Source organism: Phoenix dactylifera, chromosome 4 (genome assembly GCF_009389715.1).
Source record: "Phoenix dactylifera cultivar Barhee BC4 chromosome 4, palm_55x_up_171113_PBpolish2nd_filt_p, whole genome shotgun sequence".
Taxonomy (NCBI): domain Eukaryota; kingdom Viridiplantae; phylum Streptophyta; class Magnoliopsida; order Arecales; family Arecaceae; genus Phoenix; species Phoenix dactylifera.
In genome coordinates, this window is record NC_052395.1 from 26,699,557 (window position 1) to 26,711,884 (window position 12,328).

The window sequence follows — 12,328 nt, forward strand, 5'->3', positions numbered from 1 at the left end:
GCCGGAGGCGCGAGAGGCCCCGCGACCGGAGGCATTGGAAGCTCCACGACCACCTCGCCGTGCCATTACGATCGCTCTGAGATTCGGGCCCTCCTTCTAGCGCCAACTGTTGCTGGTGGTCCAAACCGAGAACGATTGGCACGGCGGTGTGAACGGGGTTCCGTTTGAGTTGCCTTGGTTGGTGTTGAGTGCGCTCCACCTTCCACCGGGAAATCTGCAAGCAAGCCTCGCACCACCACTGGGGTAGTGGGGGCCCTCCGACGATCAAGTCAGAGGAGATTGGAGGATAAGGAGAGATAATAGTAGCAAGTAGGAGAATGCTCTGGAAGTTCTTGCTTACCCCCCCTCCTCCCCCAGCCGCATATATACCAGGCTGGGGGGTCTTTCAGGGGGGTTCGTCATCGTGGGGCACGATGGAGCTGCCACTGACACGGCCGTTACAGGGCGTCGTGGGGCAGCGCTGGGTACGGCCATGACAGGGCGTAGTGGAGCTCCGCCTTGTACGGCTGTTACAGGGGATCGTGGAGCAGCGCCAGATACAACCGTTGCAGGGAGTAGTGGAGCAGGAGGCTGCGGCGTGCCTCTGGGGAATAGCCTGTCGTTATCGAGAGATGTCCGACTCGGGGTCGGATTGCTGGATCAAGGGGCAGCCGACTCGGGGTCGGGCTGCGGAGCCGAAGATGTCCGACTCGGGGTCGGATTGCTGGATCAAGGGGCTGCCGTAGTCTTCCTGGGCGCGCGTGCCGGTCACGTGGGGCATGGTGGCTAAGTTCCCCCGTAACAGGAGGGGTTCCTGGGTTACCTGTGATGTGACCAGGCGAATTTAATGAGTTACCGTCATGATTGGGCGTGATTATGTGAATTAATGAGTTGCCGTGGATGACTAGACGAAGTTGAGTGAGTCAGCGAGTTGCCGTGGATGGCCTGAGGTTTTGAGTAAGCTGGAGGTCCATGGAGATCATGCGCATTTAATGGTTGATAATCGTAGCAGGGTATGGTCCCTCGTTGATATGTCGTGGCGTGGCGGGCAAGCAAAGTATGGTGCGGTGAGACTGCTGCAGGGCATGGCCGCAATGTGTGGACGACGAGCTCGGCCTTCTGGGCTCGGCCTGCATGAGCTCGGCCTGCATGGGCTCGGCCTGCATGAGCTCGGCTGCATGAGCTCGGCATTCTAAGCTCGGCTTGGCCTGCATGAGCTTGGCCTGCTTGCATGAGCTCGGGCTCGCTGTCGGATTTGGGTGCTTTAATTATACTTGTGAGGTGGTCCATTTTTTTTCCAACAACATGCATATTAAAAGTCCCACATCATGAATTTAGGATATGAACGGTTGAACTGGATAGGCTGAGAAAAGAGTTTCGAATAGTTTCTGATCGGGGTAAATATGGGGAAGCCGAGAGAGATCATATCTGGTGAAAATTTGACCAGGGGTATTTTTGGAATTGATGAAAAACAAGAAAATTTAGAGAAACAAAAAAAAAAAGAGTTTTAGCGTAAAAGAAATTGATATTTCTTTATATTTGTTAATATTCGAATTTCATCTATTTTTCCATTCATTTGGGGTTATAATTATGGCCAAAACTTAGAAAGTTAGATTGCGGAAAAAAAAACCCCAATATTTTGGGAGAAAAGATATAATCGAGTGTTATATAGTAAAAAAAATTTAACAATAGAATTTTTTTTTTCACATAGAATATTATCGCGCTTATATTGTTTTTACAATTTAGGAATAAGATTGAATTAAGATAAGATAGAAGAGACCGGCGGGCGAGCTCGGCCGCCCGGGCTCGCGCAAGCAGCAACTCATCGCTCCCGCTTAATCCCTGCCCACCCAAATAAACCCTCGCTATCTCCCAAGCCCCAGGATCTCCACTTCTAGTACCTCTGCTCGATTGAAAGGACGAAGCCGCTCCAATGGCGCTCGCGAACCCTTCTCTCCTCTCAACTCGCTCGATTTGTAGATTAAATCCTCTGTCACTCTCTTCTCGCACCCTCAGATTCGGATTCACGCCTTTCCGCAGGAAGCTAAATCGACCCAGTCGGAGGTTCTTCTCAGGCAAGTGATCTCCATTTTCTTCTTGCTAATTTTTTTCTTCTTCTTCTTATTTTCTTTTTAATTGTTTCTGTTCGTTGTCTCTCTTGAGCAGTTTTGGCATCCCAGAACGACATTTTCAGCTCTCCAGATACGGCAAAATCGTTTGATTTTTCATCGGAGGAACGGATATATAACTGGTAATCTATCTCTATACAAGCACTCTTTTGCGATTTCTTTTCTGTCCTTTTTTTTGTTTGAAACAATCTCGATTGGTAAGTCAGCTTAAGAGTTTCTCTTTTCCTTTCCGTGGGAAGGGGTTTGATCAAAGCTCGGTTAGTTTAAATGATTATAAACGTTTTGGTAAAATTGCACATTATCTTGAGCGGATAAGCATTCAAAAATGAAACAGGTGATGTAAAGATTAACACCGTATCACTGTGTTGAAGCAGTGTACAAGTATAGACAACATGGTCACGCCTTACGAGTCAAAAAGAATGTGAATTCGTTAGCCCCAACCAATACTTTTATCCTGTTGCTTTTGAAAATGTACTGTCACAAATATGTCACAATTGCTCTCAGCTGAAAATCTTTTCTTTCAGAAATTTCTCACCTCCCCGTTTAACAAAAATTTCTGTGACTCTATAAGATCATTGGTTTTCAAATTTTGTTGATTATTTTCGAGACATGGGTAGCCCATTCGAGCAACTTGATCCTCCTTTTTGAACCTAATAATAGTAAATCTTTTCTCTCATTTGTTCTTCTCCCTGTTGAGGAAGTCTAATGAATTTTTTTCTTGACTCTTGAAGGAAAATCATAATCCTAGATTTACCTCCTCATATGCTGCAAAAATTATTACTGCTGCTAAGATGCATAAAATAAGGAGTTAAGTTGAAGACTCCATCCTTCTTCCACTTCCCAGATTCTAGAATTTCGGTTAGTACTGATACTTGTCTGTTCAAGCAGATAAAGTAACAATTTGAGGCAAATTTCAAATTCTTATTAGTTAAGCCCCTTCTCAGTATAGACAACCCCAAGTTTTCTTGCACTTCTGTTGGACCCAATAATTTCTTTCTTCAGTGAAAATGGAAGATGGCTTAAACCAAGTCAAAACCCACTCTGCAACTGATACAAGCCTGACCTGGAACTAATCTAAGTTCGACCTGTAGTAACTAATATCTAACCCTCAGACAACTTGACCCAAACTTAACTCTTAGGTAATTAACTATCCTTGAAGTAGCCGTAACCTCTTTAAAAACTGTTCCATTTAAGTCAATTTTACCTTTCTATTATCAAAGTGACCTCCCATAATCCTAAGCCCAACCAAGAGATCTAGGTTTAATAGCTTAAAACTATCCTCAAGCTAAAGTGCTCAATAAGCTATGAGAAGCACAATTTCTTATATAATTTTTATTTGCTTCATACCAAGATCTGCCAAATCATGCTGAACCGGTTGGTTTGGAGCATACCGAATTGGACTGGTTAGAAACTGACATAAGCATGTGCCAAATCATGCTTCAAAGCTACAGTACAACTATTTAAAAACGACATGAAATGTGATGGCAAAGGTTAATCTGCTTTTATGTGTCTAGATGTATGCGTTCTGTGCACGTAAGCATGTGCCGATTGATAGGTGGATGCCACTGTGTTTGAGAGAGAGAGAGAACAGAAAAGCTATTCAGAAAATTGACCCACTTAGAATAAAGATTGTTGATCATGAATTTTTGCTATGTCATTATTTGATGATAATGTTACATTTGTTGCTTTTTCAACAGTTACAACATAGGTTCATATTTTTAATTTCTGGCCATTGTTAATGTAAGTTTGCTCATGCATTTGCTGATCTTCAGGTTTTACATTGAATGACAGTGCTTGTGAATGCTTTTTGGATGATAATTTTTATTTCTCATGACTTAATGGGTTATTTAGGTGGGATTCTCAAGGGTATTTCAAACCTAGCTTTGATCGGGGAGGAGATCCTTTTGTGATTCCAATGCCACCTCCAAATGTTACCGGTTCACTGCATATGGGTCATGCAATGTTTGTGACTCTTGAGGTTGGAGAATATTACTGCTAAGCTAACTCTATGAACTTTAACATTTGATAATTGTTATGAGGCTGAGTTCAAGGTCATATTTTATTTGTTTAATGGTAATGTATGCTACCTAGGGTATTGGAATTAATATCATGAACATGCTATATGGGAAAAAGAACTCGGAATTGTAACATCTCTTTATTGATTATCTTTGACTAACTACCTCAATAATATTTTTATGTGGATCTATGTCATCATATGTATGTATCTTTCTTTTTCTATTTATATTGCTAATATACTTATGTTTCTGTACTCCATACCAAGATTATGCTTCTTCATTCATTTGCTTCTATGATTTAAAATTTATTACAAGCAAATATGATGTCTGTTATTTTATGTTTGGAAACTTCATTCATTGGATAATGGTATTATGGTTTCAAATCCTAGTAGGATGTCCCCAGGGACATTGGGGATGCGGTATCATCCCAAGTTTCAGGATGGGACCATCCTGCCATCATTCCAGCATCATGATTGGCACATCCTGGACATCCCCCATCCCTTCTATTGGGATAGGGTAGGTCGGTGGCATGTCCTATTCCATACGAAAATTGGAATGGCCCTGCACCACAGGATTTATAACCTTAGTTGATATAAATATTGTATCAAACATTTAGGATCTGTTTGGCTATTTCTACAGGATTGAGCTTAAAATCCTGGAGGATTCGTGGCTTGGGCTATCTATTTAAGCATGGCTCTATATCAACCAAACTCCATGCAGCTCAAATTCTATGGAAAGAAAAAAAACTTCCATAAGTCTTTTTTTTTTTTGTTGCAGCTAAAAGGCTAGAATTTGGGCTGGGTTTGAACATGTTCTTAAAAAATGAAAGCTAGATGGGCCAACAGGCCCAATTCCTACGGCTAATCCTGTAGGAATATCCAAACAGGCCCTTATCATAGTTCTTTTTGGTCCACTTACCTAAAAGTTAGTCTTAGCTATCACAATAATTTGGCTGCTAGAACTTGAAATATCATATCAGAAGATGTTCTTTGAATTAAACACAAAAATGCACATACAAAATTTCAGTTCGAATAACCAATAGGCCGATTAGAATCTTGATTCTTGTAGAGCTAGCTAGGATTTTTTCATAGGATGCACTTTGATACTTGTTTGGTACTGCATATAGCACCCTTATTTGGTCTGTTGAGGACTAAGCAATAACCTGGTTGATTTGATGGATGCTATGGGCCGAAGTGATAAATAAGATATTGTTGCCTCATGGATCATTGGAGACTATATGGTAATAAATAACAGTCAATTTGCTTCAGATCTTGATTAATCTGAAATTCTGAACAATATCCCTTCCTTCCAATATTAAGATCCGAATTGCAAAGAAATCTGATGTGGCATAGCAGAAATTCTGTCACTATATGAAGAAAATTAAAGATAGAGGAAGGGAAAAGTGGAGAGAGAAGAAAAATAGAAGAGGGAAAAAAGAGAAGCTTGCAGCTTATATTTGTCTTGAGATGATCCACATACAACTTCAATAGGTCCCTAAAAGCAGGCTATTAATCCCCAACACAATTAGGATTTCTTAAAAGAGAATAAAATAAAACCAAATCATCTAGCCAAAACCTTTCTAGAATAAGATTTATTTAATAGGAAATAATCAGCTGATAACATGTCTAAATAGAGCATGTGCAAAGTGATAGAGAGGTTTGATGTGGGTTTCCTTTATGTTATAACTATTTCTATTTGTACTAAGTACTAAGTATTAAGCACTAATTGTTAATAATTGTTAGTATCATTGATATTATTATCCAAAAAATATTATTATCATTATTGTTGTTTTTATGGTACTTAATATATCTTATTTATTTTTTTATAGTTAAAAAGTGCTAATCACATATGCACTCATACATGCAGCTTGCACACCAAGGTTTCAAATACTACTGGAATGGGACGGTGTGAATGATACCGTATCATTACGATAGGTTTCCAACACCGATACATAGTGTGTTGGTATGGGACGCCATCCCTTACTATGTTTTGGTACTTGGTATTGTACCGTTCCAGCCAAAAAAGATCTGGTACTGGTAACCTTGCTGCATACTGTATATGCACTATACAGTGCCATGATCTGCAACATACTATAGTCACTTTTTAAGGATTCATTGAAAACCAACTATTAAGGTCGGCGAAACTGTCTCGAACTATCTGGTTTGAGGCGTCCTGAGCCATACCGGCTGTGGACCGAGACGGTTCCGACGACGAAAATGAAACCTACGCCGGAGGGCGAGAAGAAGGAAAAGAGGAAGAGAGAGAGATAGCAGGTGAGGGAGGAGAAGAGAGAGAGGAAGAAAGAGGAAGGTCGAGGCCGGCTTCCGTGGCCGGCCAACGGAGGTCGGAGAGTCACCGTGCGGAGGAGGGAGCTGCGGAAGAGGGGCTCGCTCCGGTCTCCTATTTCGTTCGAAACAAGGGTTGGAGGGGCCCCTTTTATTTTTGAAGATTTTAAGTGAAAGTCGGCAAACTCATTGCCGACTCTATTTATTTTTTTTAAATAAAAAATTAAGTGAGATCGACGATTGGTTTGCCAACTTTCACTTAAAAACCTCAAAAATAAAAGGGGCTCCTCTAACCCCTGTTTCGAACAAAACAAGAGATCAAAGGGAGCCCTTCTTTGCTGCTTTTTGGCAACTCTTTGGCCTCTGCTTCCTCTGCGTGGCGGCTCTCCAGCCTCCACCTCCTCCATGCGGCGTTTCTCCGGCCCTTTGCTGGCCTCCCTCGGCCTCCCCTTTTCTCTCTTTCTTTTTCTCTCTCGTTCTTCCTCTCTCCCGTCTCTTCTACTGTGTCGGTATAGGCCTGACACGGCATAATGCGGGCCCGTACCGACTCGTCCTGCCGGGCAACCAGTACGGTGCCCGGTACTAGTTCCACCGATCCTACCAACTATTATACCTACTGATTAGGGGTTCACTAAGAGTTCTTTCTAGTTCATAAGCACGAGACTTTCACTTTTAAACAAAGTAACAGTTGTAAATATTGTGGGTGATATGTACTACGATCAAAAGTAATTCGTTTGATTCAGCGAACATGCATTTCTTAAGAGATAGCTTACATTACACTAGTAGGTTCAGATTTTAAATAATTAACCAAGGCAAAGTTTTCAATCCGAACTTATCATAGAAGCATTAATAAGAAGAGCTTATTAAGATTATGAAATTATGATCACTTTTTTGCTTTCAGCTAAGATGGATTCTATTTGTGTTTGATGTGATCAAATATTTAATAAACTTAAATCGTGATGGAATCTTGATTGCAACAAGACAAAGTTCTTTTGAAATGTTTACAGCATATAGGTTACGGAAATTAATTCAGGAATTAGTAGAACAGGTAAGTGATCATTTACAGAATATATGCTAATTATTTGAGTATACTTACACTACAGATTTCCATTCCAAAGCCTCACACCCCACTCTTCTCCTTCTTTCTAACCGGTTTTTGTTCTCTAGTTCCTTTGTTCCCTTCTCTAGATGCTAGCTCTATAGGTTGCTGAAATTTTCTGGAGTTGCAAATATGATAGGTGGGCAGTGGCCTCCTACTTATAGGTGGTTGTTTTGATGGTGCCCAGCCCCTAGGAGACAGCAGCTAGGTCTTATTCTAAGATTCAGCAGGACGGCTGATTGGTATGTTGTGGCTGTTTTTAATAATGATAACCAAGTTGTTTTAGTATCATTGCTAGCATGAGGTGGCAGAGTAAGATGTAGCAATTTACTGGGCAAGCATGATGTGGCAGCTGTATAGAGAAAGCATGAGGTAGCAGTCCCTAAACAAGCATGAAGTGTGCACTCCCTAAATAAGTGAGAGATGACAGCCAATCGACAAGCATGAGGTGTCCTACCCTGTGAATATTTTCAATCCTTGCATTGTTTCTAATTTATAGTTAGGGTTTTATTAGCAGTGTTTTTTTTTTCCTCACTATTTTCTATGTATTTCTAAGGTAACTCCACACAATTAGCCTTGCTCTTAAATAGATTATATGCGTATGCACTGCTAAATGGTTATTGTATTTAGCCCAACTATACAAAGTAGTCATAAATAGGACAAAGTCAAGATCTTACATCATCTTCTAGTGGCGTGCTCAGTGAATCCTTGTTTGCGGCTCTTTATTACGATGGAACACCTATGCTGTGAGATCTTATGCCCAGCTTTAAAATATTAGCATCAAACTTTGTTTTTCGAGTTTATTCATACATCTACATGATTAGTCTTATCTCTATTTCTTTTACATGTTTGATCACCCTAAAGTCCCATTCTCAAACTTTTTTATGTTCTATATCCATATGGCATCAAGCAGCATTCGCCAAACTGACCTAAATCGGGCGGTTTGGCCTGTACTAAACCAAATTGACGCCAAGTTGGGACGGTTCGATTTATTGGGTCAGTTCAGTTTATAAAACCATTGCCCCTTGCCCCCCTCCCCCTACTTCGATGGTTCTCTAAGGTCTTGCTTGCTTGCTCTTTCTCTTTGCTTGAATGTTCGCTTGCTTTCTCTTCCCTCTTCGATGTCATGATGCCGGCAGGTGCTGTTGCCCTCAAGATAAGCCTCCCCCTCTCTCTCCCACCCCTCGCTCCCTCCCTCGCCCCTCCCTCCCTTCCTCTCTCCCCCTCCCTCCCTCCCCTTCTCTCTCTTCCTCGCTTCCCCTCTCCCCCTCCCCATAAGCCCCTCTCTCCCCCCTCCCTCCTCTCTTGCTTCCTCTCTCCTCTCTTTCCCTCCCCATGATTTGGTACACCCTGACTCGGTATAGTACGTACTTGTATCGTACCAAACCAGTCGTCGGATGGTACGAGCCTTGGACTGGTCCGGTAGACCTTTGCATCAAATATCTCTATCTCCATTTTGTCTAAAGCACTCTATGTCCATAGCAAATATTTATCTTTCTCGAATGTGGTCCATTAGGAATTGCAACCTCTATCAAGAGGAACAAGGTGTTATGTAGTTAGTTGAGTAGTACAATACTTCCCACTTATGTCAGCATTAGTGAAGCAAGGGGCAGTATCAATGTCATATAGGAATTAATAATTGTATTAGTGGAGCTCATGCTGTATATTATTTGGAAGATATAGATGCCTATCTAGATCTTTCAAAGATGAAGAGGTCAGCAAAAGTTGATGAATGAAAGATATATTTCGAGTTCTAGGGCTATATCAAGATTTTTCTATATATTAGCACTTGATGATATATGACAAGGTATGCCAAACCGGGCTGAACTATCCGGTTTACCCTGTACCGAATTGAACCAATGGAGACCCGGATCGATTCGGCCCTAAAATTTGAAATCTTCCTGAATTGCCCTAAACCTTTCCAAACCGCTCGGTTCGCACCGGTTTGAACCGGATCAGGCCTTCCCCCTCTTTAAAAGGATTCAATCATAGTCTATTGAATTGGGGTGAACCGTCCGGTTCATCCTGTAACGAATTGGTACCGTATAGAACCTTGATATGTGATAGTTTGGAGTGATAGTTACACAAGAAGAAACTTGGGAGAATACATTGGTATGAATCAAAGTTCGCCGTACCGGTACCGGTCGGCGTACCGGTGGCCGGCCGGACCGGTACGGTACCGGCCGGTACGCGGTGGTTTCAAAAACCACAGTGCGAGGCGCTGTGGTTCTAAAAAAAAAATCGTACCGATGCGAACCGGCTGGTTCGCACCGGTACGAGGCCGGTACCGGCCGGTACGGGCTCCGAACCGGCCTGTACGCACCCGTATCGGCCGGTTCGGCTAAAAAACCGGAAAATATCAGTTTTTTAGTGGTTCCGGTACCGGTCTAGGACCGGACCGGTACGGTATTCCATGGTATGAATGCTTTATGTAAGAAAAACCAATAAAAAATTTCTGCTAATTGTCAATTGGCTACACTATTTTTAACTCTTATGCTATGCATTTCTTCTTTTGAAGCATCAATTTGCCTACTTCCCTAGTGTTGCCACCAAAACCCGATCTGGAAGGTAGAAGGTCGCTAGCGGATTCGCATAAGAAGAAGAAGATCCAATCTGCGCCGGACGATCTGCCCATGGGGAAAGAAGAGTAGCTTGAAGGTCATTGGAGCTGATCCAACTAGAGGCCCTTCGATGCTTAAGTCAGAAGACAGGGTTTGGGGAATAGCGGAGAAGAAAGGGGAGGCATGGAGCAAAGTAGCGAAAGAGTAGGGAGTTTGTATATATGTCGTGCATACTTGGTACCTTGAGCCTTTTTTTATAGATGAAGAGTTGTTATCTCACTAGGGTTGGACTCTAGAGCTCGGAGTCAAGTGTAGAGCGGATTCTCCTTTCCTTATTTGGATAAGCATAGAAATCTGAGTCCAACTAAAATAGGTTTCCTTCAGCGCCACATGTCAGTTGATGGTTGGGCGATCAGATTTGGGCCACATCACCTAGGTAGGAAGCTATATCACTAGTCCATTGGACTAGCAATAGAAATATATCTGAAGGTGATGTAGTGCGCTATTTTGAGGATCCAATATGAATTATGAGCCTTTTCTTTCCCAAAATTTATAGTGTCTATATTGAATTGTAGGGTGACCTATTGAATCCCATGTATGTTTAGGGTATCCTAGGGTTAGGAAAATCAAGGGTAGGAGGGTTTATAGGAAGGTAGGGTTAAACCTGTAGCTGTCTAGGTTTTATGTTTATATCCTATTTTTGGGTTAAGATTGAAGAAAAGTAAAAGAAACAAAAGAAAAATGTTGAACATTGAAAAGAGAGTATAATGGGAGAGTAGAAAGAAAAAGAGATAAGATAGGGCCTCATGCCCTTCCTTGCATCACATGAGGGAAACCAAAGAGAGATAATCCAGATTCACTATAGAGGGCCTCATACATGACTTGAATCATTTAAGGGAAAACTCACATGGGAAGAAACTGATTTCATCCATCAACATTGTATTACATACCTAGGATAGGGGTAGCCATTAGTTATAAATGACTTAAAGTGACTCATGACAAGAATGCCTCTCCACTTGAATCTAATTACTAGTTAGCTCTTACTTCACACCCAAGTAACCTGTTGACCAAGTAAGGTGATTCATAGACCGAGTGAATTTAAAATTCAATAAAAATTGGTTGGTACTTGGGCAAATATCTGATGGTTAAGTAAAATAACAAAAAATAAAAGAAAATAATAGAAAAATACGCCCGACTAATGATTTTATTAAATAAAGCTAATAGCCTAATAGTAATGGGACTCGGATGTCTTGATTGTCTAAGACTCGTCTTAACTAAAGCAGTCAATTAATACTTCTAGTTCTTGTTTACTGTCATTCTAAGGCTTGACTTCAGCAATTGCATCAAGATCATTAGGTCCTTACTTTCTCTTGAGCTAAATTTTTGGATTAATATGTATGTATCTGCTCATATACTTATCTTTGTGAATATCTATTCAACATATAACATAAGCACTTGTTATACTACATCCATGGATGCATGTAGAAGTGTGCTGTCATACATGACTCTAGAACAACTCCTAAACTTAGAATTTTAAATGAATTTTCTCTTTTAGTATCAAAATATTATGTGTATGTATTTATGTGCTTATGTAATATGTAGGCATGTTAAGTAGGTAAATGTGTATGGAATTTTAGCTAATCGTTACACCATCAAACCCTCCCGTTTTCTGTTCATGTACTTCATCTCCCAAAATACACCACTAACGTGAGTGACCGTGTACTACTGTTGACCATTGTGCACATGGTTGTGCATCTCCCAGTCTCCTTAATTAACTCCCAATTGGCTTCGCAGATGCACACCTTCAAATGCTTCCTCCCCCTCATCCATGTTGAAGGTCACCACCATTTCCAATACCACCAAGTTCCATTGTCATGGCCCAACATCAAAGGTGGTGAATATTTGGCCATTGATTACATTGGCAGGGGATAAGGGCTGTGGGTAGTCTTAGGGGTGGTAGCATGGTAGGAAACTAGGTGAGATGTTGGATGTAAATGTTAGATCCCATTGCACTTATCACAAATCCTTTTGATGTCATGGTGGTATAACCGAAGGCAGTGGACATAGAAGGGAATGTAGTCGGAAATGGGTAGCAAAAATACAGGTGTACTGCAGTTGGCAGTCTGCCTCTAATTTGGAGGGCTGATATGGAAGGTGAAGACAATGGTAGGAAGAGAAGTGGGGAATGGGTCGACTGAGGTGAGGGGATTCATTTTTTCTCCTCCAATTTGGTGTTCCTAGGGCATAAATAACTTGGTTA

General features: G+C 41.5%; 1 protein-coding gene across 2 annotated transcripts in view; it reads left to right on the forward strand.

The window, feature by feature from the left end:
• The first annotated feature begins 1,762 nt into the window (after nt 1–1,762).
• Nucleotides 1,763–12,328, forward strand: part of LOC103697510 (valine--tRNA ligase, chloroplastic/mitochondrial 2) — a 57,999-nt gene continuing 47,433 nt past the window's right edge. The window contains exons 1-3 of one of the 2 annotated variants that reach the window (XM_039126032.1): nt 1,763–2,054; nt 2,146–2,230; nt 3,960–4,086. In XM_039126032.1, the coding sequence (XP_038981960.1) occupies nt 1,913–2,054; nt 2,146–2,230; nt 3,960–4,086 (354 nt within the window). In that variant the 5' untranslated portion in view covers nt 1,763–1,912. The remainder of the gene's footprint in view (nt 2,055–2,145; nt 2,231–3,959; nt 4,087–12,328) is intronic. The other variant, XM_039126030.1, reaches the window with a different exon arrangement.